We start from the raw sequence: 25,098 nt of genomic DNA on the forward strand, positions 1-25,098 counted from the left end.
TTTAAACAAATACTACTTCCCTCAAATATTATTCTTCAAGATGTAAATTTTTTCCTCAGATTAAAAAAAAAAAAAAAGAAACCAGGTATCATGTCTCATGGAGAGTATTTCCAGCCTCTTGTCTGCCTGCCTCAAACATCAGCAGCTGTCTCTAAGGTGTGCTGCATCTTTGGACAAAATCAGCTTGATGGTTTTTCAGCACTAGGTTATACACCACATGGTTGTTACCCCTTCCCCATAGTATTTTTCAAAATAAAAGAATCTGAGGTACTTTGAAGACAATCAAACTTCACTATTACATTACTGATGCAGCTTCACCCAAAGGTGACAATCTCCTGTATAAAACTGAGTTACAATGTAAGAACATTAAAAAAAAAAAAAAAAAAAAAGCAAACCCAACAGTAATACCACAGCAACATCCGAAAGATGCACAAATACATCACTGCTGCTGAAGCGTAAGTTCTATACGCCGTTCACCATCAAAATCAAGAATCATGATGTTCTTGTACTTTAAAGAAAAACCTTCCTCAAAACAAAGCAGCAGAGATCTAAATAAGATTAAATAAAACACCTAAGCTCATGAGCTCATCCACTGAGCCACCAAAATCCACCTCTCAGAGACACTAATTCCATTAGAAAAACAGTTAAGCTTATTGTTACCGAGACTGCTGCTTCACTCACAGGTGAAATAAATCCTGTTCCCAAAACGATCTCCACAAATCCAATAGCAGATATAAAGTCATCTACTCTATTACTAAAGGCTACATTCTGTATTTGTTTTTGTGGGTTTTATGCACAGTCAGCTGTCATAAAAGCAGTTACCCGCCAGAGTAGAAGCATCATATAGCATTTAACATAAATCTCACAAAACATATAAGGCCCCCCTTTGCACTTTAATCATTTGCTAACAGTTACAATAAGATTATATTAAAAATTTAAACTGCCCTACTTAATGCAATTTACCTTCAAAGGTCCATTTCCAGAGAATGAATTCGAATGATATAAATGTCGAACACTTGATCAGATTTATTGCACTGAAGAATATTTCTCTTGATACAGATCTGACGAGTGAAGGCTAATGGCTTTAGTTTTATTACTTTTTAAGCACTTAATGGGGAAATTCACACATTTTCACAAGACTAAGCTTCAGCAAGAATGGTACATTTACAGAATGACAGCACAGAAGAAAGCTGTGCCATCTCTTTAGAGATGACTGGTTCAACGGCGTTATTAATGGAGAGATTAATGTAAAGTATTTATCTAGATAATTTGTCACGCAACAGTTCGGCCTGAGTGCCTCTCTGCTAAACAGGGACAGGGAAGATAAGCAGAAACTGCTGACTACAGCGGAGTTTCTGTACTGAATTGGGGCCAAAATGCACAGTCCTAGGGGAAGACAACTGAAGGCACACTGAGATTGTAAAATAAGGAGCTAAGTGATGTTGCTATAGGTACAAATTCATCAGCTCCTGCGGGTGATTAGGGGATACACAATAGTCACTCAAGCGCTGGCAAATTACAAACAACACACCACCAGCTTCCCACCCTTCCATTCCAACTGTGTTTTCCATAAAGTACTTCAAAAATACTACAAAGCAAAGTTTTGCCTGCCCAAAACTACTTTAAAAAAAAAAAAAAAAATTGAAGACAGCTGGGAGTCCTCAGATTTCAATTAATGTCTAGGTACTTATCCAATCAATCATCATGTGCTATAAATTTCCTATATTTCTCATTAGTTACACTATCACACAGCTTAAATCTAAACATACCTTTCCACAAGACTGTAAATTATGATGCCTAAGACACAAGCAACTGTATCAGCCATCAGAAGAGGCATAAATGATGAGAGCAAGTCAATTGTATATATGCTAAACTGAAGCTGATTTACTCTTCACAATTTTTTTTTATACAGAAGTATCACCAATAGAAGCACCACTTGCACAGTACATCTCTTGGAGTTTGCATATATGACTTGAAACCAGTAATGAGCTGTCTTTATTAATATTAACAAGTTTTATGCTCAAAATCCAATTTTCTATGGAAAAAATATTTCTTCGGCATCTGCCAATACTGTTCCTTCATTATGTGAAGATAGGCAAAGGTTTGGTTTTCTTCAAGCTCTAAATTTAAAATTGTTTTTCTGACTCTGAAAACCACCCTTTCAAAGGGCATGCACACGGTGAGACACTCCAGAAGGTACCTAACACAGCAGTATCTTGTGTGCTTAGAAATCCTGGGCTTTATTACACTGAAAGCAAACAGAACATGCATTCTTAAGTTTATGAACAAAACTATTCGCATTTTAGTCTTATACCAGCTTTATAATAATTCTTCTTCTGAATTAAAGCTCCCCCAGGTGATTGACCAGCAGTCCCACTCTGAGTGAGGTATTGCTTTCTCCGCACTTGATCCCAACCCTGCAAATCCTGGCTGACAGCAGCATGCTGCTCGATGTTCTTCCGAGGAAAGCAGAGGATCCCTTGACTGAGAACAAGCCCTAGATACTACTTTTAAAACCCAAGGTAAACGATGTTTGTTTCACAAACAAAGCACAGATAATTCACAACCAAAACACGTGTCACCACCAAATGAAAACAAATTTCCATTTTCCTCCCACATCTGCTTCATGCCTAGTTAATGTGAATTGTGAGGGTTTAATTCCACTGCGAAGGGGCCACACCGGCTTCCCCCAAAGGTGGGATAACTCCTGCCCACGGAGGAGCTACGGCAGCGGGTCCTTGCCGGCTCCATCCTGTGCCCACAGCCACAGCGGCACCTCCCCTCGTCAGGCATCGCTGCATCACACCCCGACACCGCAAGGACAAATATGACTGTCTCCCCTGGAAGAAGCTCTACTGGAAATGAAGGCTTCGATCATTCCCGTATATGTAAGGCACAAAAGAAATTTATCCTGGTGAGAAGACTGTAAACGATCTGGACAATGCAAGGACTTGTGGTTAAGTAGTGATGCCCGCTGAGTAACAACTGCAAACCGCGCACGCACTGGCACTGAGTGGCTGGTCGAGATTTTACATTTCTCCACAGAGGTTCCTGACTGAACGCAGTGTTTGTTAGCAAGCAGAATAGAGCACTTGATGATGACTGAAACACGCTGAAAAAACCTGCCTTCTCTTTCTACCTGAGTATTATTTCTTAAAAGGTTAATTCAAAGTTTTGGAAGCTACAGGAAACTTTCAGTCAAAGGTTATAAATCAGCGGGGGGGGGGGGGGGGGGTTAAAAAAAAAAAAAAAGTTAAAACCAAGCAACAGCAAACTGAGGGCCAAAGCACACAGCTTGGCTACATCACATTAGTTATCAGTTATCAGCAGATAACGAAGTGAAGTCAGATGTGCTGACTGTCAGGATACCCACCATGAAACCACTTCTCACCCCACCCCAGCCCCCTCTAAATCTCAGATCCCAGGCAGTTCAAATGAGCAAGAAAAAGCTCTTCATGGCAAAATTTTTGTATCACACTTGAAATTTTATCATCTCTTCCTTACATATCCTCCACATTTTTAAATCTAATACTGGTAAAAGCCAGCTTATTGGCATGTCATTGGCAGTACCACAAGCACAGGCAAGGAAAGGACGAGCATGTCCGAGCAATGTCAGCAATAGGGCAGGCAGTAACAGTCAAGAAAAAATAGCACAGGTATTTTAACCCCAAAACTCTCAAAATGCTTTATTAACCTAGGGTGCATACAGAGAGCAACTATTTGGTAACAAACAAGTTTACAGATTCCCCAGTTTCTGTAGTCCCTTAATAAAATCAGTTGAGCCCCTGTGCCCAATAGTCACACTTAATAGGATAATTTTTGCAACGCAGAGGCAGCCCACATGGTCCCATCCGTTTGCCAAGTAACTTTCCAGCTTCTTAAAACAAAATGGAGCATGCATTGCTAAAACAAGTCCACATGGCTCTAAGGAAAACATATCTCTGAAAAAAAAAAAAAAAATCACGAAATACCAAAATACGTAAAGAATGGCTGTTCAAAAAGTAGTTCTATAGTCTACAGACTTATCTCCAAGTTATACAATATAAGATGATGCTGTGTTTTCCATTTTCTGCAAAATACTAACTGGAAACTACAACAGACAGTCTGGCCATGCTGCTTTGGGTACGTGTGCATACACAACTAAGAAAAAGAAACAAGAGTCTGATATAAGTGAACCACATGGTTTTACAAAATACACATTAAAAATTGCACTACCCCAAGAATCCCGGCATCATTAAAGTAACCATTTGAACATGACAACGAGCTTCCATATGTTCAAGGGATATTTTTAACCTTAGCAAAGGATTTGGGATGCCCAGACACCAACAGCTATCCTACCTCAATACTTCATCCAGGTAAAGTTTATATCCCTTAAGTAGCATCTCCAAATACCCCGACCTGGGGGGGCCTGACCGTACACCAGCAGTCTTAACGACAGGCAGTAAAAAGTTGCCTGTTAAGCAACTCACTGTTTAAGACTGGTCAACACATGGGTCAATCCCACCTTCTCTAAAAAATGAAATAAAATGAGTAGTTTACAGATAAAATTCACTGTGCACTTATTGTTGAGGAAGATGACATCACAAGATTGGTGCAAATGCTTTTTTCTTAAGTGGGAAGAGGCAACAGTTCCATCTTTAATGGTCACAAGTTTCCTTCTACAACACTAGAGACTTATCACTGCAAGCAACCTCATCTGATCAACCTTCAATTTCAAAGTTAAATTATATGCAATTAGATTAAGGATTCTCTAGTTCATAGAGAAAGAGGAAAGCCCATGTATTTTAAGCTCCGTAGCAGTGCTTGATGTTTTCTGGCATAGGAATTCAGAAGACTAATGCCAACGCTTACCCTGGTTTACTACCCCCCTCACCCCATACATTCACGCAGGCTTTTAAACTCTGAATACACAAGTGCTAATCCCAGAGAAGCAAACAGTTTCAATAGGATTTGCATATGCATACCGATTAGCTGAAAGGGAACGATTTACAATTCATTTCAGAAATCGCTTTTGAAGAACAATCTATGCAAATAATAAACTTTGATGTTTAAAATGTCTTTGTTACACAACAGATAACATTACAAAAGGATTATGTTTATTACACTAGTTTTAAATGTTTGATGGTTCAGACAAAAGCAGTCCTTTATTGTAAGAGGAAATGTGAGCTGTTCTATTTAATAAATGTTACTAAATACACTGCAAACACACCCAGGAGCAGACAAAAGTTATAGAAACTAAGAGATATAAATGTAGTATCAGCATTTTGAGAGTTCTTTGTCTGACAACTCAGATGAAAGACCTTCAGTATGCTGTATGCCCCCAGGAACAAATATGTAAGAGGAATAACTATTCTCTGGAACCTGAAGGGATGGCCCGAAATACCACGGCAGGATGCACCACCAGAGCCGTGCACGCCACGGCTGCTTCTCCAGGGGGAGCTGGATTCTCTCACAAGGCTCCCCAGGCCTGGCGTTGCCTCCTGCCTTTGCTCTGACCGCCTCTGTTTGTACCATGAGTGCTGGTTTTGTTTCCAGGTGTTCCAGCACACTCTGGTGACGCCCCAAGCAGGCTGGTGGGGTTCTCACCGTTCAGTTTTATAGCAAGGAGGCATTTTTCCTCGCGCCTGCCTTGAGACATCACATCTTAAGTGGTAGCTCTTATTCTTTCATTCAGCAGTACCAAGCCAGCAAAGCCATTTTAGGCTAACCAGTTTAAAGTTAGATCCACAAAGGACAGTTAAAACCCATGACCAAAAGACAATATATTGAGGATAATTAAAGAAGTCAAGCCTAAAATGTTTCACACTGCCCTCTGTATTTGAGAACCTGTTGGACAAGCTGTACAGAACACATGCTGCAAGGCATCAGAGGAGTGTTAACACATTTTAAGATTTATCAATAAAAACTTAAGGAAAAAAAAAATCAGATTAAATGCTCATACCATCATAAAGAGCACAGCAGCAGGAAGAGCAACAAAGAGCTGCTGGCAAGGCAGACTACCCTCCAACACACAGCAAATGAGCCACAGTTTAAGTAAGCCTTTTAGAAATAAAACAGAGGCAAGTAAGAAAAAGGTTGTTGCTGTAATAAAGAAAATGTAAACTGGCACTTTAAGGAGTTCATGCTCTGCTGAAGCCCTTTTTGGCCCTTATCTAACCTTATGGTCAGCTCCTGCACCCTCCATTGCAGCATCATTAGCAACTGCAGAAGCAGGGCTAAAGAATCATCTAGCTAGCAGGTATTACCAAGTAGTTTTGGTTTCTGTTTTTGTTTTTTTTTTTTTTTTTTTTTTTAAATCCTTGCATTTGGATACATCCCCCGCAACTGAGTCCTGTTAGCGCCCATGCTGTTACCCTGTTCCTCGCTATGCAAGCCGTTTGCTGTTCAGATCACTTGGCTGAAAAAGAATTGCAGAAATTGTCACTGCTCTTTTCAGCTTTGTTACCAGCTCCACCAGGAAATGCAGCATGACAGAATTTATCAAAGGGATGTTTTTCCATAATTTAACCTCTATGAAGCCGACAGCGCATCTGGCTTATTTCTATTCTGGTTTTCCTTTTTTTCTCTATTGAGAATAAGGCTCTACAAGATGCAAGACAAGTCAGCAGCAGTGATATATTCTCAATGTACTAAACACAACAGCAACACAAATGCATAATATGGATTGTAAAATGACAGATTAGATTAGAAATTAAAATCTAAGTGCAAAAAATTGAAAGCATTTTTTCGCATAATCTTAAAAAATGCCATGTATTCAGAGAGGCTTACATCTACAATACCCTGCATTTTAAAAAAGCAGTTGTCTATTGCTATAGATTGGAAATGGTACTCGATGCTTAACAAAAAAAATGAGAGCAGATACTGTCATTCTTTCAGATACACTCATAAAACTGAACACGACCTTCATCTCTGGAGAAAGAACAGAGTCCTTCAGATTAGTGCCTATATCCACATCGGTGCACAGAACTAAAATTTAATCTATGGGTGCCATACAGACATTCCTGACACATACACGTCCAAGAGCAATTTTGAACCTTTGATAGAGCACAAATTAATACAATGGGACAATAACAAAAATCACATTTTAATCATGGAATGCAGAAGCAGATGAGGCTGAACACATCCAGAAACAAAATCTCCATGTTGACAATGCTAGCTGTAGAAAAGGCAAGACGTTTTGAAAACTGAGGAATTTTCAGACTTTCTCCCTCTTCCAGAATTTGTTTCCACTTCAGTTTCTGGTGTTAATGGAAAATAATTTCTAATTGCTTGCAAGACACTCCACATTTTATCTCTCAAACACAACTTACATGATCCTATAAAACGGACTGCTTGTGCCTCTGGTCTATTGCCAATAAAAAGCAATTGACCATCAAACAACTGTCACGCTTTCTGCCCCAGGACTTCTCTTCGAGTTTGCATTAAAGGATATAAACCTACTGGACCAATTTTGAATCTTCAGTAGTGGAAATCTTATTCTTTCACATTTTGGTGAAATTTATCAATATTCTTGGTTCCATTTAGTGAAGAATTTGCACATGATGAACTAGGTCTTTCATTTATTGTACTCTTCAGAAAATGGAACAGCTGTCACCTGTTCCGTATCAGTAACTCTGCATCACCATCCTTTTTTTACGTTTCAAGTGTCTTACTGCATACACTTCAAATTAAGACTTAAAAAAAGTGCCATAAAACTAGCCCTATAAAATTTATAAGTCACATGAAAAGTTCTGCAGAGATTACTGTTTTCTACAAGTAACCTAGTGAATGACACACTTGCCATACCTAAAAAGGAACCTTCCTGGAACTTTTATTAGCACTACATCATTCTACTCTTCTGTATAGCTTACAGCAATTCTTAACTGCCATACCCTGGCCTGTAACTCCTCATCTCATTGTTTAATTCCAAGAATGAGAAAAACGGACGCAGACAGATCACCGGAAGATCTCTTTCTCTTCTTTCCTCCACTTGCTTTTGAATCTGGGTGCGGAGTTGAAGGCATTTAATGGAGCAGTACAAGTCTCAAAGTCCCCCCAAAAAGTCCCTGCAATTTTCATGAAAAGTGGCAACCAGGCAAAGGACGTGCAGGAGTCCCGACAAAGAGTATGGCTGCAACTGCCAAATGCAAGGGAAACAGCATACCAAAGAGATCTTGCAAGTCCTGAGGGACAACAGAAAAAATCCTTGAACCATAATGTATAAAGTGTGAATTGTCAGTTAATCAATCAGAAAATAGAAATCCAAGGAAAAGGGGGCTCCGGTGTAGTTTGTTACAACACTTGCACAAACACCTGACACTTTCCCATCCAGGCCTGCTGGTGCTAACTGGTCCCCCCCGCCCAGGATGAAGACTTCTTCACACTCTTGCCGTTTCTTCCAGGCAGCACTCAACTCGTAGATCTCCTTTCAAGCTTTTCTCTATGATACTGATTTCAGATATTGAACAATTTCCTCCTACCAACTAACGTGGGACCCTCCCACAACAATGTGGGAGGAACTGGTGGAGAACACACCATTGAAGGGTATGAGTCTGAGAGATTAAATGGAAATCAGTACATCCAGGGAGATAGTCTGTGCAAACAAAAGCAGCCACTACCTAATCACCAATGGAGTGACATTCTTGTTTCCAGAACTGCACAAACTCAATCTTTTAATCTATTAATGGCACATAAGAGTTAAGGGCAGGCATGAATAAGGGCAAAGTTTCATACTAAAATAAGGTCAAGTTCAGAATAAAATGTATGCAGAAATAGACTTTGCAAGAGAAGCCATATCAAGTTTGTATATTTATATCTTTTTTCTATTGGCTATCATTACTAAATTCTTTGATTTTTCTGATTTAGTTATACAAAGCTCCAGGGAAGATTCTCTGAAGACAGTTGATAAGATATTAACACCTATTAAAAATTTGCTGTAACTTCCCCAGGCAATACAAAACAGGAAAAGAAGAAATACCACCTGGTGGCATTTAGGTAAAAAAAATTTACTCAGGTAGAGAATTATCACTTCTGCTGTTGGCTATGACATGTTCCCAGACAGACAGACAGCAAACCAAAGAGGCACATCCTCCAGCAAGCAGAAGGTCTCAGAAAGGGTTGTTGCACCGCGTTTGATCCTGAAGTCCTATTGCCATGAAAAGGGTATGGGTTGTTACGTTTAGTGGGTTTTTTGTTTTGTTTTTTTTTTAAATCAGGAAGTACACAAGGCATCTAAAAAACTATTTCTCCCCCACAGAATGAAGACAAATTTAAATTTGGAACTTTTGGACGCCAGCAGCTTAAATGTCACTGATGTTCGAATTGAAGAGCAATAACCAAGTCTAGAAAGGCTGCCAGCAGTGCCAGGAACGAAGCGGGAGGCAGCGCGAGGCCTCAGCTGGCAAGGTCGGGCTTCCTCAGACCGAGCTTCCACGCAGCGAGGAGCACCCCGAGCCTTCCGCCGCCTCAGCCACCCTCAGCACCCACAGAGCCGTGGGCACCGACCCAGGGCACAGGCCAGGCTGCCGGGGCGGCCCTCCGGCCTGCTCACAAGAGGCTATGAAGCCCCTCTCCACGTCCTCAAAGCCCCTCTCCACATCCTCGAAGCCCCTCTCCACATCCTGGGCGGGGAGGACAGAAGCCCTCCGGGACAGCCTTGAGGGCCCCGGGGGGAAGGTGGTGTGAATGAATTAACACCGCCATGTTAATTAAAAGCAGTCATTTCATGGTCATTTAGACACCAGCGGGTTCTCACAATGAACGGGGCTCTGAAGGTGTGGTACTTTAGCCTAAGCCACAGTAGTAAGGACAAAAATTACATCCCTTTTATTCCTCCTTTTTTTTAAAAAAAAAAAAATACAAGTATGTGGCCACAGCACAACCAAAAAGATTTGTTTCCCAGTATTGCTGCAGCGTGGAGGAGTGTGTCAAAGCTTTACCAGTCCACCTCTAACTTAATTCACAGGCAACCAGCCCACCTCCGACTACCCTAGCTCGGGAATAACCAGAGCGGCTCGTCGCTCTGGCTGCTCCCCGCACGGTCACTGCTGCACCCTCCCGAAATTCGGGGGTCCCCTGGATCCACGGGGCCTGCCCCCCAGCCCCCCAGCTCCAGCCTCCCGCTCCCACACTGGAGCGGCCTTCGGGCCATACCCAGCGCAAGAGTGGGCCTCACCTCTTCCTAAAAGAGCTGTCAGCAGAGCAGGACTGAGACTTTATTTACTTCCCATTAGACTGATTAACATTTCCTAATGAAAATAGAGCTATAAAAGCTGACTTGGTAATGCTGATAGCAAGTGACAGCCTTTCCCTGCAATCTGGCTGTATGAGGATTAATTTGTCATCTTCCACCCCTTAATGGAGAACTTCTGCTTCAAGGTACCCCTTTTAGACACAGTTGTTCAATGTAACATTAGAAATATTATTTGGAAATAAAATATTTCTTGTAAATGTTTATAACACACAACACACACACACACTCAATAATGAAAGATTAGTTTAATTTGCAGATAAAGCATCCAAAACCAACAGCAACAGCACATCACCAGAGCCGAAGGCCCAAATTGTGAGGCAGCAATGGCCTCTGCCCTTATGTACTTGTAACTCCTGCATCAATATTGACAAATTTATTGCTATTTTGGGGAAATTTTTATTTCAAAATTTGTGTGTTACAGCCCTCCATAACAAGGTAAAACCTCCCAAATTATGTTTGACAGCTCGGGCAGCAGGTACATACATCCTACCGGATGCACGATAGAGTGTTTGAGTTTTCACCTCCTCTCTCGTTTAGGATACATGCCAAAGTACTAAAAACCAAACGCCAACCCTAAATAAACCCAAACCCTACCCAAGGCATTTTTCCTAAGACAGAGATGGCAACGGCAATGCCATTCATGGTATCTGAGACAAGGAAGTGGCATCAAAAATCTTCCACCAAGTGCATCTTCACAGGATGTGATGTGTCTAACAGCACCTTAACAGGGAGGCTCTAAACTTGGACACTATAGAAATCCCTTCTCAACCAGGTTCATCAGTAGCATACATATATATCTATATATCTATAAACACGCACAGACAGAAGAAATACAGTTCTAAGTATTCCATACAAGTGGGTCATGACGGTGAGCCCTTAAGATTGGTGTAATCTCCCCCAAATTAAGAATTTTAAAAGTTAGAAGTAGGTTTTCAGCATTTTGCTGTACGTGCAGTTACAGTAGTAACCACAGCAATATAAAGGGTCTCCACACTGCAAGTTTATGCTGAAAGATGTAAATACCTTCTGCTTTGATCACTAGCAGGAGTATAACCAAAGTGAACTGCTAAACTACTGTAACAGACTCAACTCTGAAACAAAATTAGATTCAAAACTCTTTGTTTCACACCCAGTGATGCAAGCTACATGGACGGCAAAATTTTATCCTCTAAATATTCGAACATTTCCTTCTCCTCTGTGACGTCAGAGAATTGCATAGCGCACAGTTAAATGGGTCAAAGAAAATTTCAACATAAGCAGGGAAAGGCGTGCAATTATGAATACATCATGAACAAAAATAAAAGCAATTCTTATGCATTAATGGTACATCAAGCTAATTCAAGAAGGCTAAAATCATTAAAAAGGCATCCTGGGGCAGTACACAGTCATTACAATACTGTGCTGACAAGAAATATTAAAATAATCATTTCCAATCTCATTGATAAAATCCATTCTGATTAGGCAGGAAAAAAACAACCTAAATTCTTAATTAGGAAATCTGAAGTAAAATGGATCCTATCAGCATTTGATCTTATTTTTAAAACATAATTCCCCTGTCTGACAATTCCCAATTCCAAATATGAAAAGCTAAAAAAGAATTTATTATCCTCTATTGTTGGGCACATTATTAAACTAATCCCCTGGAACCTAGATTTTATCTTTCTCATTTTGGATTGAAATTCAGGGCCCGCTCGTGCAGCTCCAACTTCAAACAGCATCAGAGATTAGACCCAAGTGGGACAATGCTGAAGGTTAAAAACAGCCCTCTAAAATGTTCAAAATCCTGCTTTGCTTTAGAGTACAAACTTTTATACAAAACAGTTGATCATCAGATCACAGGATGCCTGAATATCTACTGCCTTTAAGAAATTAAGGACTCTATCAGTCTGTCCAAACAGTTTAATTTGTAAATTATTATTAGGGTATTGGGAAACAAGTGATTCATTATACGCACATTCCAAAGGACTAAGAATAACCATCCTGACACTACTGTTTACAAATAACAGTTTTCAGCTTCTTAAAGCATTAGAGAACAGTTCTCTAAATATCCACAGATGTACATTAACTACTCATCAGCCTTCATAAAAAGTTTCTGTGGACAAAAGTAAAATACTACTGTAGAGCAGTGTTCTTATTACAAAGGATGAACAGGCAGACTCAATGATCTTAGAGGTCTTTTCAACCTAAATGCTTCTAATACTCCGTTACAATTAATAGCGAGCTTATCAACTGTAATGAAGCATTGTAAAGAATGTATTTGGATTTAACTAAAGAATAAAATAGCGTTTTCATAATAATAATCATTCAAGTTAAATATTTCTACCACTCAACTGTGGGGAAAATAGGAAATAAGTTATAATAGACAAAAATGGTAATAGATGACCACTAACAGAGTTCAGTGGATGCTTGCAGAGGAAAAAATATAAATTTATTTTCTTATGTTTGTGCAATAAAGGAGTAAAAGACCCTGCAATGCTATTTCCAATTTCTTCCTCTGAAAGGTAGGTCTACATCTCATCAAGGCAGAAAACAGAAACAATAAACTAGATTCTAGAAAAATCTTTTAAAACAGCACCTTTTGTAACAAAATTAATACCTAGTATGTTAAAGAAAAGTCTGCTGTAACTCGGACTGGTAACAGGGGTTTGAACAATGGAATTTTACAGTTTCAGATTTACCAACTCACTGGCAATTCAAAGTTCTTGAAAAACAGAAGGGGGAGAGGAAGAACAGAGTGCATTTGGACCATAAATTATGTATGTAAATCCCAGCTGATGCAAACCACTGCACAGTGTTTGACTCTATTAAAATAGAAGTCACGTGCAAAGTGAAAGCACTAGCTAATGTGACTAAACTGAACCCAATCTAACCTACTGCATCTGCTACAATATCTACATTAAAAAAAAAAAAATGAAAACCAACTCCACACCAAAAAAAAAAAACCAAACCCCACACCAAAAAGCAAAACCCACCCATACACCCATCGCAATCAACATTATCACAAAAATTTAAAAGAAGTGAAGCATTCATCAATGTTACAGGCCAGCAAAAGCCCTGGGACCTTGGACAACATACCGAGCATACTATGTGAAGACCTCTATTTAGCCTGTCCCTCCTCCCCATAACCTTTCTTCTCCTTGTTCATTGACAATATTTACATCAATAAGTGTGTTTTTCAAAGTCAGACTAGTCTTTCTGGTGTTGGGTAATCGGCTCCATTTATTCTGGAAAGGATCTGAACACAAAGAGAAGATATTAACCAATGTTGTGTGCTGCTTGCTTTTGAGAAAACAGGGCTCAAAAGTCCTTTGAAGGGGACCAAAGAGCAGCCCCTCAAAAGCTGGTATGGCAGAATTCACTTGCATTTCTAGAAATAAAGTAAAATTTAAACCATGGGTACGGGGCCCAGATCATGCAACCAAGCAGATGTTTGGCTCCCTTGTTGAAGAGGCGGCCCAATTCCTTTAGTATAAGATGAGGAAGAGCCACTCCAGTTTAACAGCAGCTTCAGAAAAGATCTGACAGTAAGCAGAAGCCACCAAAGTAACAGACTGGCTGCACAGACTCACAAAGCACTAAAATGTTCTACAGCTGATGCGTCAGTGATGTCGAGTCACAAGCCATTGTGGGGGATTTACTAAATTACATCCGGTGTGATTGTACACATTTTACATTTCATGCCTATCAACTGAGAAAGAAGTTGAAACAAGATGGGAGTATGTGTGTAAAAGTATGTATGTTGAAACAAGATCGGAGTATGTGTGCATTTCATGATACTACCTTTCATTTCCTACTGAATACAATTTCACAAAAGATGTAACCTGTTATTTACAAAAAAGGTAAAAAAAGCAAAGTCATTCTCATTAGTCAAAGGCTTTCACAGCATTAGTGGTCATTAAAGCAATGGTGATGTAGCCAGCACCTACAGCACAGGCTGGTGCCAACATACCCCTCATCTCCCAGTAAGTCAGCCTCCTGGTGTACACTCCAATTGTAAGTCACATCCTTTTTCTAAAGGAAAGATAATTCAGAAGTTTTCTTCAAACTTCTTTTGTCTTGCCCTTCAAAAGTCTGCGTATAGACTACATGAACCCCCCAAGGAAGCCATTAAAAAACAGTTAGTCCTATATTCAACCCGAATGTCCTAGGCTTGCACAAGCCAAGCATCATTTAATCAAGTGCTCCTTATTAACAACTTGCACTATTCATTCACACCCCCTCATTTAATGGGGTTAAAAAGTTGCTTTGTTTCCTGCTGAAATAAACAGCAAAAGTGATCAGGAATTGGATTTTGTCCCAGACATATCTGGCAACTGTAACACATTTATACAAAAGCATTTGTAATCCTATTGGTTGGCAAATATGAAATAGTTGGTTGACTGCCATGTAGGTAAAACAAAACCTCGATATTTCTTAAAAACACGTTTGTAAATTCTTTCTAGTTACTACTGAAATTTAGCAGAGACACAAATAAGCTTCCTGGAAGCTTACAAGTTTATCACACTAGCTTTCTGCCAAGAGACTTGTGTCTCAAAAAATCCCTGAAGGAAAGAGAAGGGGGGGGGAAGCTTAGACTGTACAAAGATCCACAAACACCATGACTTGGAATATGTAATTAAAAACCTAACTATAGCTAGCACTCAAAACTAAATGCACTAACAAAAAACCCTAATGGTTCTTTGAAACTCATATTCAACATAGAAAATATAGACAGTGAAAACAGTAATTTCTGCAACTTGTTCAAGAGAAAACAGTGAGCAAAGCACAAAGACGCAGCTTCAAGTGCTCTTCTCTGAAATCCTACCAACAGGATAGGTAAAAACACCTTTATTTGAATTTAAACCTATTGCAGCGCACGTCAGTATTTCCCATTTAAAAATGTGAAGGTTTTGCTTTCTTTTTTCCATTTAAAAACCGGAACATTTTGCTTGCTTCCTTTTTTTAATTTTAGCTGTCTGTGGACACATCTCGGGTAAGAACGGACGTGACACTGCCTGACAGAACCACAGACGATGCCAGCTCTTTGCAATGAAAAGCCGGCAACAAAAAACCCCACTGGACTGAGGAGCTTAGTTATTTCCTCGGAAGTGATTTCAGCACAATTAAGAAGATTTTTACAGGCCGAAGGGCCGGCGTGTCCAGCCACCAGCCAGCCAAGCCCCCGGCCACCGGGCTCGGTTTCCACTAGAGGGGGCCCAAAGCCCATCTCATGCCGCCAAGGCCAAGATCAGCTGCGCTCCTCCAGCCACTGAACTCTTCCCAAGGGCTAACTGCTCCAGAATCGTCACAGATGGTTAGAAAGCACTCCTCTTATTGCTTTTTTATTTTTATTTTTTTGAGACGGTACACAATGATCCCAAGTACCTCCTATAAGGCGAACATTGCTGCTAATGATGTTTTAAATCACCATTAAGCAGCCAGCTTTATTTCTAAACTCCTACACAGGACTGTCAAATTCTAACACTCCATGAATGCCATGAGTTACTTCTCATGATTACCCTATTCCTATCAATTTTCTCAACTTACTTCACTTTCTCCTATGTGGAAGACCATTTTTAACTACTTTGCACAAACAGCCTTTCAACATCTCCACGAGCACTACATTAAAATAAAGAAAACTTTGCTAAATTAAAGCAAGCACCAAAAGACAACTGAAAAATAAATGAAGATTAAATAGTTTCAGATGCTTAACTAAAGGTGCTAGCAGAGAACACAACACCATGCATGTGCCACGTTCAGAATAATGAAGCCTCTACTTTACTAAAAACAAGCATTTTCTTTAAATATTAATAAACACCTGCAAAACATGCCAAGTACCTGAGCTATCAGACATCAGTGGTTATTTAAAAACAACAGACACTGTACTACTGTGTGATATGCTGGATAAAATAAGTAATCTTTACCATCCTGGAAGACTCTCTCCACATTGAGTCCATACGTGGCACAGGTTTCGTAGTAAGTGCATCTCTTGAGATCATTCGATAACTTCCTCGCTCTGGCATCGTCTATGACACGTGGATTACTGGAACTTATAGCATCTACAGAAACAGCAGGAAAAAAAAATACCACATTTAAATATAATTTGAAAACATCATCTTACAATTATCAGTACCCAAGCAGTGAACTTATGTACCAATCATGAGACACTCGGAATTTTTAGAAAACAAGAGTGGTGTGCATAACTCCAGTTTTATACTTTGTTGTTAAAATAGCCGGCATACCGATTGATTCCAAAAACCAGAAAAAAAACCTAAAATGCATTTTGGTTACCTTAAAAATATACTTAGATCACTAACTGCAAAATATACAATCACATGAAAGAACATGAGCTCCGAGTAAGTAAAACATACTTAGAAAAACAAATGGCTAATGACTATAAAACATGTCAAATGATTCTTAGGACTCCAAAAATACCAGCACTGGCTTACAAGTAACCTTCACCTGTAGAGGGTGAAGCACTAAACATGACACGTTTGTAAGGACAAGAACATTTTCGGTAGAGACACAATGGCATGGGGAGGGTGGGGGGGGAGAAATGGTACCAGGTATTACTGCAACACTCCGGGAAAGTGTTAGAGGTGAATGAGAGATACTTTTCTTAAATTAAAAAAAAAAAAAAAAAAAAAAAAAAAAAGGAAAGAAAAGAAACAAGCTAGCTAAGACAACTGGGGGCAAGGAGGAGGAATCCCAATGGCAGAAAAGAAATAACGAAGCTGTAGACAACTAAATCTAGAGTCCAACTCTTCGCTCAGTTCCTCATGTGTGCTTTTTTTTGGTCCTTCCCATTTTTTAGGCTAGTTCTCTCTGTGTTTTGCTCAGGCACAGAGAGTCAACAGTCTGCTAGCGAGGCTGGGCTGGAAGCAAAGCGCTTTGCTAAACCCCAACCCTCAACCCACAGCACACACCGTGCCCCAGGCAAGGCAGACACTTGCTAGTTTAACGTGAAATAGAGATTTTTTGTGTATTCACAGGTTGCATTGCTGACCTGACTTTCAAGTCACAGCTAAGACTGGATCATGGAAACTCATCATAAATGACTTTGAGTCTCAAACCCTGATGTAAAAGCACTCATGAGACATTGTGTGAACATACTGCACAACCAATAAAAATAATATTTTTTTAAACAAATAATAATACTTTGCCCCTCTCTGCAAGAGATACTTTTTATGTGTGCTTTTTAACTCCAATTTATAGAGCTTACCCATCGAAGCTGGAAAAAACCTTATACTAGAAAAAAAAAAAAAAAAACAGAAAAACACACAACACTGCTAACAGTTGAAGAAGTTTCTTCATCGCTACTTTATCACAGCAGAGAACACTACAAAGTTGAGTTGCTTGACTATTTATGATGTGATAATGATATGAACAAATCTTAAAAAGAAACTTTTTGTTTGTTTGTTTTTTTCCAGAAGTATCATGATAGTTCTTAGCTCTGGAAAAGCTGGTGAGACAGCAGTACAACCTGTTCTACAAAACTCTGCAGCTACCACCTAGCCACAGTGACAGGCTCTGATTTCAGCAGTTAGAGCTGCTCAGAAAGTTTTCCTAAAAATCTGCTACTTCCCGTGGTAAGAAAAACCACCACCGTTCTTTGGGAAAAAAAAAAAAAAACATTGCTTTAACGTGAGCACTAGGTCAGTGACTACTGCAATGCTGTATTTGCAGCTCGGTTCTGGGCATTGACACAACCATCTCCCAACTGGTGTTATCACTACCTCCTCATGAGGTCTAATTAATAAGAGCAGAGCAGCTACTTGGAAAGCTAACAGCAGAATTTTTTTAATCAGCAGAGGGCGCTGAAAACATTTAACCAGAAAGAAATTGATAAGCAACACCATGGTTTCAAGAAGTTTGGCTTCTGAGGTAAAGTCAGTCCTACAGCCCAGCCGGCCGCAGACAACGAGGCAGAGGAGAATGTCTGGAAGCATCAGGCAAGCGCTAATATTTTGGGAGAGATTTCATTTCATGGCTCATTTCAATAATACCAGTCAAAGCCAACAAGCTGAATGTCAAACAGCTGATGTAGCCAAAAAGCTGTGGTTTGTGTTTTGTTTTGTTTTTTTTGTTTTTTTTTTTTTTTTTTTCTGATACTTACTCCCAGAATTAGCAAATTAGCAGTATATTCATCTTTAGCCACTTTTTTAAAATAAAAAACAAACAAACAAACAAACCAACCAACCATTTGCATCAGTGCTGCAACAGAAAACAAACTTCAAAAAACCAAATCCCTTTCTGGTAATGACAGAAATGAGATGAAAAACCATACTCCAAAGTGTCAGAAGTGCAGAAAGAAAAACACCTCAGGGAAATGTTTCTTTTTCAACTCCAGTTCAAGCTGACAGCACGGCCCTTCAAAGCAGTTCATTTCTGCTTTTTTGCCTGTAGTTTCTGCTATCCTAGGACTTTTTGTGTACTTCCCTTTTCATTTTTTGTCGTGTTTCCGCTCCACAGCCCAGTTGCAATTCCTCCTTCCGCGCTGCCCCCGCTTCCCCTGCCTTCATGTGGCAGTGCTGGTGGCACGGCTCTGCAGGCAGGCAGGGGAAAGCCAACTGCTCTCTGACCACGCCTGACAAACGAATAAGCTGAGGAAGCAGTGAAAAGCTTCAGCATCACCCAAACCAGTGGCATACATGAAAAAGGAAGATGCCCACAATCGAACGTGCAAGAGCAACTCATGGCACGTGTGTTGTTGCTCTAACACAGCACAGTAACCTCGTAATACACTTGGAAAGAAATGTTTCAGGGGGAAAGAACTCACAAAATTGTCTGTACTGTGCTTCTGTAGCAGCAGCTCTGTAAAGTGGGAAGTGTAAAGTCCAGCATCCATGCAGGTGCCTCATAGTTGGTAAGAATTACCACAGGAAGGGCATCTACATGGGTGGGTGAAGAGCAGCCTCGACTCTTGTGTATCTACTCCCCACAGCAAACCAAGCCCAGCATGAGAAATTGCTGAAACATGAACATGATGCACTGGCAAAAAAAGGCAGAGAATAGTCAAAAGACAGCTTAGATGCAAAAGAAATCAAAATATTGCTGGTACTCTTCCCTTGCCACATTTCCCCGTAAGGTACCTGTGGCTAGCTGCTGCTCTAGAAGGGACTTTGGAAAAACAGAATTGGGGGGGGGGGGGGGGGTCAGCTGGCAAAAAAAGCTGCATTTTTATTAAAGACACTGCACAGGGGCACGGTTCAGTTTTGCTTTGTAACAGACTGTTAGAGGTTTTCGATCTCTGATCTGTCTGCTTCTTAGGAATGCCAGGGTATTGATCACTTCTAGACAGCCAAGCTAATGCAAACCGGTTTGACTTCAGAACTTCGTTACACAGCTAGTTCAGCTGCCCAAATTCAACCTTAGCAACTCCCTGATGACCAAGAAAACCACTATGACTAGCAAGCACTGAAAATATTTTTTTTAAATATTCTTGTAAGTCACCATTGCTAAAGCCCTACACTCCCTCACGCAAGACTGCTGCAAGGCCATTTGTCTCCCATCTCAAACCAGACTTTGCAATACCACAGCCCTGCAAGAGAGAGGAAAGGACAGGCCAGTCTATACAGTCACAGAAATACATTTGGGAATCAAGACTGCACTTACCCTGGGTTCCCACTAGTACCATTGGAATTTCACTAGTGTTACGATAGTTAGCCATACGGCTGTAGTAGTGGTAAACAGTCTGGAAGCTAATTTCATCTTCCAAGCTGAAGACAAATATAACGGCATCCACCCACATGGCAAACTGCAGAATAAAAATGGGAAAAGCATACTATGAAAAAAGCAGTGAGGAGGAGGAAAGAAAAACAAAAAAAAAGAGAAACATTCTTACCTTACCTGGAAGGAAATACACACCAGAGACACTTTGTTAGTGACAATAACCAAGGCCTTAAAAGTGGTTTAAGTTTCTAAAATGATAAATTTCATTACTCTGCAAGTGATGGGCATTTGGGATACACAAAGGTTTTTCTGCACGTTCACAACTGCATCTATTCTTCACTGGTGTATGATATTAAAAGCCCAACTACTATCATTTTGCATTGGTCTTGATTCACAGAAAAATATTACAACCTCAGATTTTTGCATTTGTGAATTATAAATGAAAAACACTTATCTCTAGGCACTTGAATGCCCTACTTACTGTGCTTTTTCCCCACCCTGTGATTTACATGCATGCATGCTGATGTTTCTGCTAATGCCAGGACAAGTATTATGGTTGTGGTTTTACAAGCGTAGCTAGTAATTCTCACATCTTGATCAATATCCAAAAACATTCATTTCAGATTTCCAATTCTTCACTATACAAACTCTCTTAATTGGGCAAAGAGTGCTTAATGCCTCATTCAGCTTTCAGTGTGAAAGCAAACTATTGTCTCTTGGCATCAGTGATCTGCTAAAAGACATGCATACACACAGGCCACGGCAAGGTGCTCCTTAAGTGACCATGCAAGTGAAGAAGTTCTAGCTCACAAGTGAAATAAGATTGTTTAAACGCATTTAACATAACAGTAAATGTATACGGGACAGCATCAAGAAAGACTGAAGTCAAGCTTACCTCACTGCCTTTAGTTTTCTCTAAGTGACTCCATTCCTACCCAAATTTAGACCAATGGAAACAAGTTTCAGCCATCAGTACTCACACTTTGTACTTTATTACTATTACAATACGCCAGGTAGACTGGGGACGCGCTGAGTGTACAGAGCTGCAAGGAGGTTCATTTGGGGAATCTTTTCCTGAGTTTTACACCACTCGCCTTGCTTTCCAAGCACTCACTGCAGCACTACCAACTCTTGCAAATTTGTCTCTGCTCCTGCAGTATTTAAACTGCTTCACTCACTAGTCTGTAGATTCACACACTCTCAGCTTTTAGTGAGGCATCCCAAACTGGCATATGCAAAGTGAAAAAAAAAAAAAGCTCCAACAGTATGAATCTGGAAAACTCTTTATGTACGTAGGTCGCTGAGCTCATTAAATGTTCCTTTTTCAGAAACAGGAGCTAGTAGTACTTCTTACCTATTTTTCATATGGCAAATTAGCTGGTAATTTTAGTTAACATGTACATTCATGACAGTATTGTACCTGAAACCCAACACTCCCTCATCTTTTACTGTTACATGTATTTTTACTGTAAAAATAGCCAAAAGTGTTTTGAGGTTTTCAAGACAGTCAGGAGAACAATATTTCAGATTATAATGATAGGGCTGTTTACACACAGCACAGTTACTAATAAGGTCAACTACCACGCTATTTTATTTGAACTGTTCAAACCAGAAGATCTAACCAAAGGAACTGGAGACAGGGTTGTTACTGTGGTTTTGGTATTATAAAATGGTTCTCGCTGACCAGACTCAGCAGCAGCATGCCAAGAACTCTTCCTTACAGCTACGACATCCTTAAAGCACCAGTTGGGAAGGTAGCAGCCTCTCTAAATTTTCTTAATGTTTCATCAGTGTTATTTTAAAAATCCCAAGATTGGTTATTCAATGCAGTTCCTCCATACACAAAATTATTCCAGTAGTTTCTTATTTCTCTTTTTATAATAAAATAAGTTTAAGTTATGTGGATATCAGACCTGTGATATTAAAATCCAAAGCAATTTTGGAAAACACACACAGGGTCTGGAAACCCAGGATGCCTTATCCACACCACTGTGCAGGGAATGGCTTGAAATAAGAATGTTAATGTCAGGTGGTGATATACAAACCCACCTGCAGACTTACTGCTGTGATTGAGCAGATCTGTTAATTTAAGATAAGCCCAAACAAAACCAAATAATTAAAAAAGTTCTAAATTTCAAAAAAACAGCACGACAGCTCACTATAGCTATGTTAATTGGGTTTTACAATAGGAGACCAGTATATTTGTAACAGTTAACAGCAAGAGTAAAAATCAAACCTAGTGAGCAAAAGAAATTGTCAAGATTCACAAATGGAAGCAGCCTCAGCTAACGTGCCTCAACACTTTCTCATTCTGTGAAATTAGTTTTTTTTTTTTCTTTTAATTATTTTAATCTTTGAACAATCTGATGTTAGACAAGAATCATAGATGCACTAAGTGTGAGTTTGTTTTCCCTCCCTTCCTGCCAAAAAGAACGGGACGTAAACTGAAACCTGAGCTGCAGCCTTTGCACTGAAGCAAAGAAGCCATCACCTGGGGAACTCGCCCAGACCCCGTCCTGCTAAGGGTCAGGAAGGCTGCAGGTCAGCTCGTTACTTACTGAAGTTGTAATTCTATCCCAATTATCCACAAAAATATACTGTACTGTTGCAAAAAGCAGAAGCTTAAGGCTGAAATAGCCCACTCTATCTTATATGCAAATAGTGTGAGGTAAACATTTTTCTTTTGTTAGTATTCCATTTTCATTATACAGTTATAAATATTCATGAACCCAGAAGTAAACTTTTTATTCCAGGAATTAATAAACAGATTAAAGATCTTTAATAGACATGCAACTTGAAATTATACCAAAAAATCCAAAGAGAATTTACATGTGAAACACATCTTCTGAAAGGTGAAATAGCACTAACACCTTGAGCCTTACCATCCTTGTGATTTGCTGAAAACCAAATCTCAGCCACAGTAGTAATTACATCTCCCACATTTACCCAGCATAGATCAAAAGCAAAGCATCGTGTCTGTTCATTAGTTTGCAGTTAGCTCAAACGAACTCTTCAAGACCCATTCTTCAGGTAGAAAAATATTTAGATTACTGTGTGTACCTTTACAACTCCAGTATTTATGTTTTTATATGAGTGAATGTTCTCCGAGAATCAGGGCCTGGAAAATGTTGTGTCCTTCAGCCAAATTATTCACAGCCTCAAACAGAGCACTTCTTTTAGGCTCGTGCCTCACACGGCTGCAGATGTGTTAGTGACACTAATTTTTTGTTTGTCTTTTAACTTCCTTCCAGGATGTCTCTCTGGGTCTCCATTTCCTCCACCTCTTTTCTCTTCTCCTTTGTCCGGGCACCTTCCCCCATGCTCTAATCCTCCTGCAGCTAATGAGCAATAGTGGAGCATTGAAACACAAGCTGCTGCTGCTGGCACCGCGCCCGTTCAGCTGTTTGGCGATAGCACAGTTCCTGCTGCTAGATTTTTTTTTTTTTTTTTTTTAATTGAAGCAGATCTACCACTGAAAAGCCGAGCAAAGCAATGTCAGTGGCAGCCAACACGCTTGAGAAACCCCACTGGTGCGCAGGTAGGAAGAGGTAGAGGGGAGACAAGGAGGATGCCTGAAGACAAGGATGCTGCCTGCAGCCAGGCTGGCAGAGTCTCCGGTGATTTAAGCATCACCTAAGCAAACGCTTCACTTCACATCACTTAAAATTGAGTAACAGAGTTAAGCATACAAAACCACAACTGTCTTCTCACAGGCAAATCCTGATGAGTGACCTCCTATGAGTTGTATACAGGCACCAAATCAGAAACCCCAGAACTCGGTGGTGCTGAACTGGAACTCACATAGTTGAGTCTTAAACAGCACAAAGAGCAAAATGTGGAAGTGATAGGGAATGCAAAGATTTGTACACAAGTATGCGTGTTAACTGTGCATACATCTACTTTGTATTTTAACAATTTAGAGATTCTACCTCAGAAGAAAACTTATGACTACATCATGCACCTTTGTCACCAGTGGAAGCATACTGATTAGGCATTCAATGCAAATTAACCATCTATTTTTACTACACGGTTTCACATTGTAATTAAATCCCAAATATTTTCTAAACAGAGTATTTTCCACCCAAGGGTGACGTCTAGATTTGCCCAGGAGGAAGACAAACAGCATCCAGAAAAGAACAAAACAAAGCCAGTTCTCTGAAAGGAAGGCTTTTTAAAAGCAAGGCAACCGTGGCGGTGGGCTGATAAAGCTCCATATCCGCAATGCTCACCTGTGCCTCCGGAGGGCCCCCTTCATCTCTGATCAGCAGCAGATAGCTTTGTCCATCAACTACTATCTCTTTCTTGAATCTCCCACCTGTCACACAAAGCAACTCATTACAGAACAGAAAAGGCAAAAGATACAAAATAGAAAAAGGCTTCGCTTGTGGAAAAAAGGTGTCCTTAAGGTCTCTGACAAATTAATGAACTACTGTGAATATAAGTTAAGTCCATATGCATATGCATAGAAATTACTTAAGAAAGTTGTCACGTACTTTAAGAATAAGGCTAATGTGGAAAAAAAAACAAAACAAAACAAAAAAAAAAAACAACAACTGCATTACAAACACTAACTCCTACATGAGGTGTACTTGGATTTGATACATACAGTTAAGAGCCTTTTTTATATTTAACTGTGACAAATGTATTTTTAAGAAAGGCAAACACGGACAGTTGCATACAAACAACATCGTGTATTCTAACTAAAAGCAATTTCTTGTGTGAATTAGCATTTCCTCAAGAGAAGCCCAGTTCTTACAGCGCACACATGTAATGTTATGAAAATGATACTTCTATATTCACAAACCACAGTTAGGGGAAAATACTAGACACATGTTAGACAAAAAAAAACTACAATGGTGGTTCCTCTGTAGAGATGTACTAAACTAACAGAGAATGTTGTGCCACTTACTAGCAGGATGAATTAAAGACCTACATTGGAGATCTAGATAAAAAGAGCAGAGGTGCAGCCTTCAGCTAAATTCTATTCCTGATCCTCTTATTTGAGGGAGATGTCAAATTCTGAGGGCTTGTGAAGACCAAAGAGCTGGCACAGAACCCAAGCAACCCATCCAGGGTGCACAGCTGCACCGTTACCTTCTCTCTCCACGGGCCTCGGGGGAGCTTCAAGCATGACCCAAGGGCAGAGCAGGGATTGCTTTCCTTTGGGGTTAAGCATATTTCAGGCATCCTGCTGTGTCTCATGACGGACTTCAGAT

At 39.9% G+C, this 25,098-nt stretch overlaps 1 protein-coding gene across 13 annotated transcripts in view; it reads right to left on the minus strand.

Annotated features, from left to right (window-relative positions):
- AGAP1 (ArfGAP with GTPase domain, ankyrin repeat and PH domain 1) overlaps nt 1-25,098 on the minus strand; it is a 390,393-nt gene that overhangs the window by 219,086 nt on the left and 146,209 nt on the right. For all 13 annotated transcript variants that reach the window (XM_042784244.1, XM_042784242.1, XM_042784241.1 and 10 more), the window contains 3 exons: nt 24,112-24,197; nt 19,826-19,967; nt 16,135-16,269 (listed from right to left, as the gene is read on the minus strand). In XM_042784244.1, coding sequence (XP_042640178.1) covers nt 16,135-16,269; nt 19,826-19,967; nt 24,112-24,197 — 363 coding nt within the window. The remainder of the gene's footprint in view (nt 1-16,134; nt 16,270-19,825; nt 19,968-24,111; nt 24,198-25,098) is intronic.

Source organism: Tyto alba, unplaced genomic scaffold (genome assembly GCF_018691265.1).
Source record: "Tyto alba isolate M040663 unplaced genomic scaffold, T.alba_DEE_v4.0 Super-Scaffold_7, whole genome shotgun sequence".
Classification (NCBI taxonomy): domain Eukaryota; kingdom Metazoa; phylum Chordata; class Aves; order Strigiformes; family Tytonidae; genus Tyto; species Tyto alba.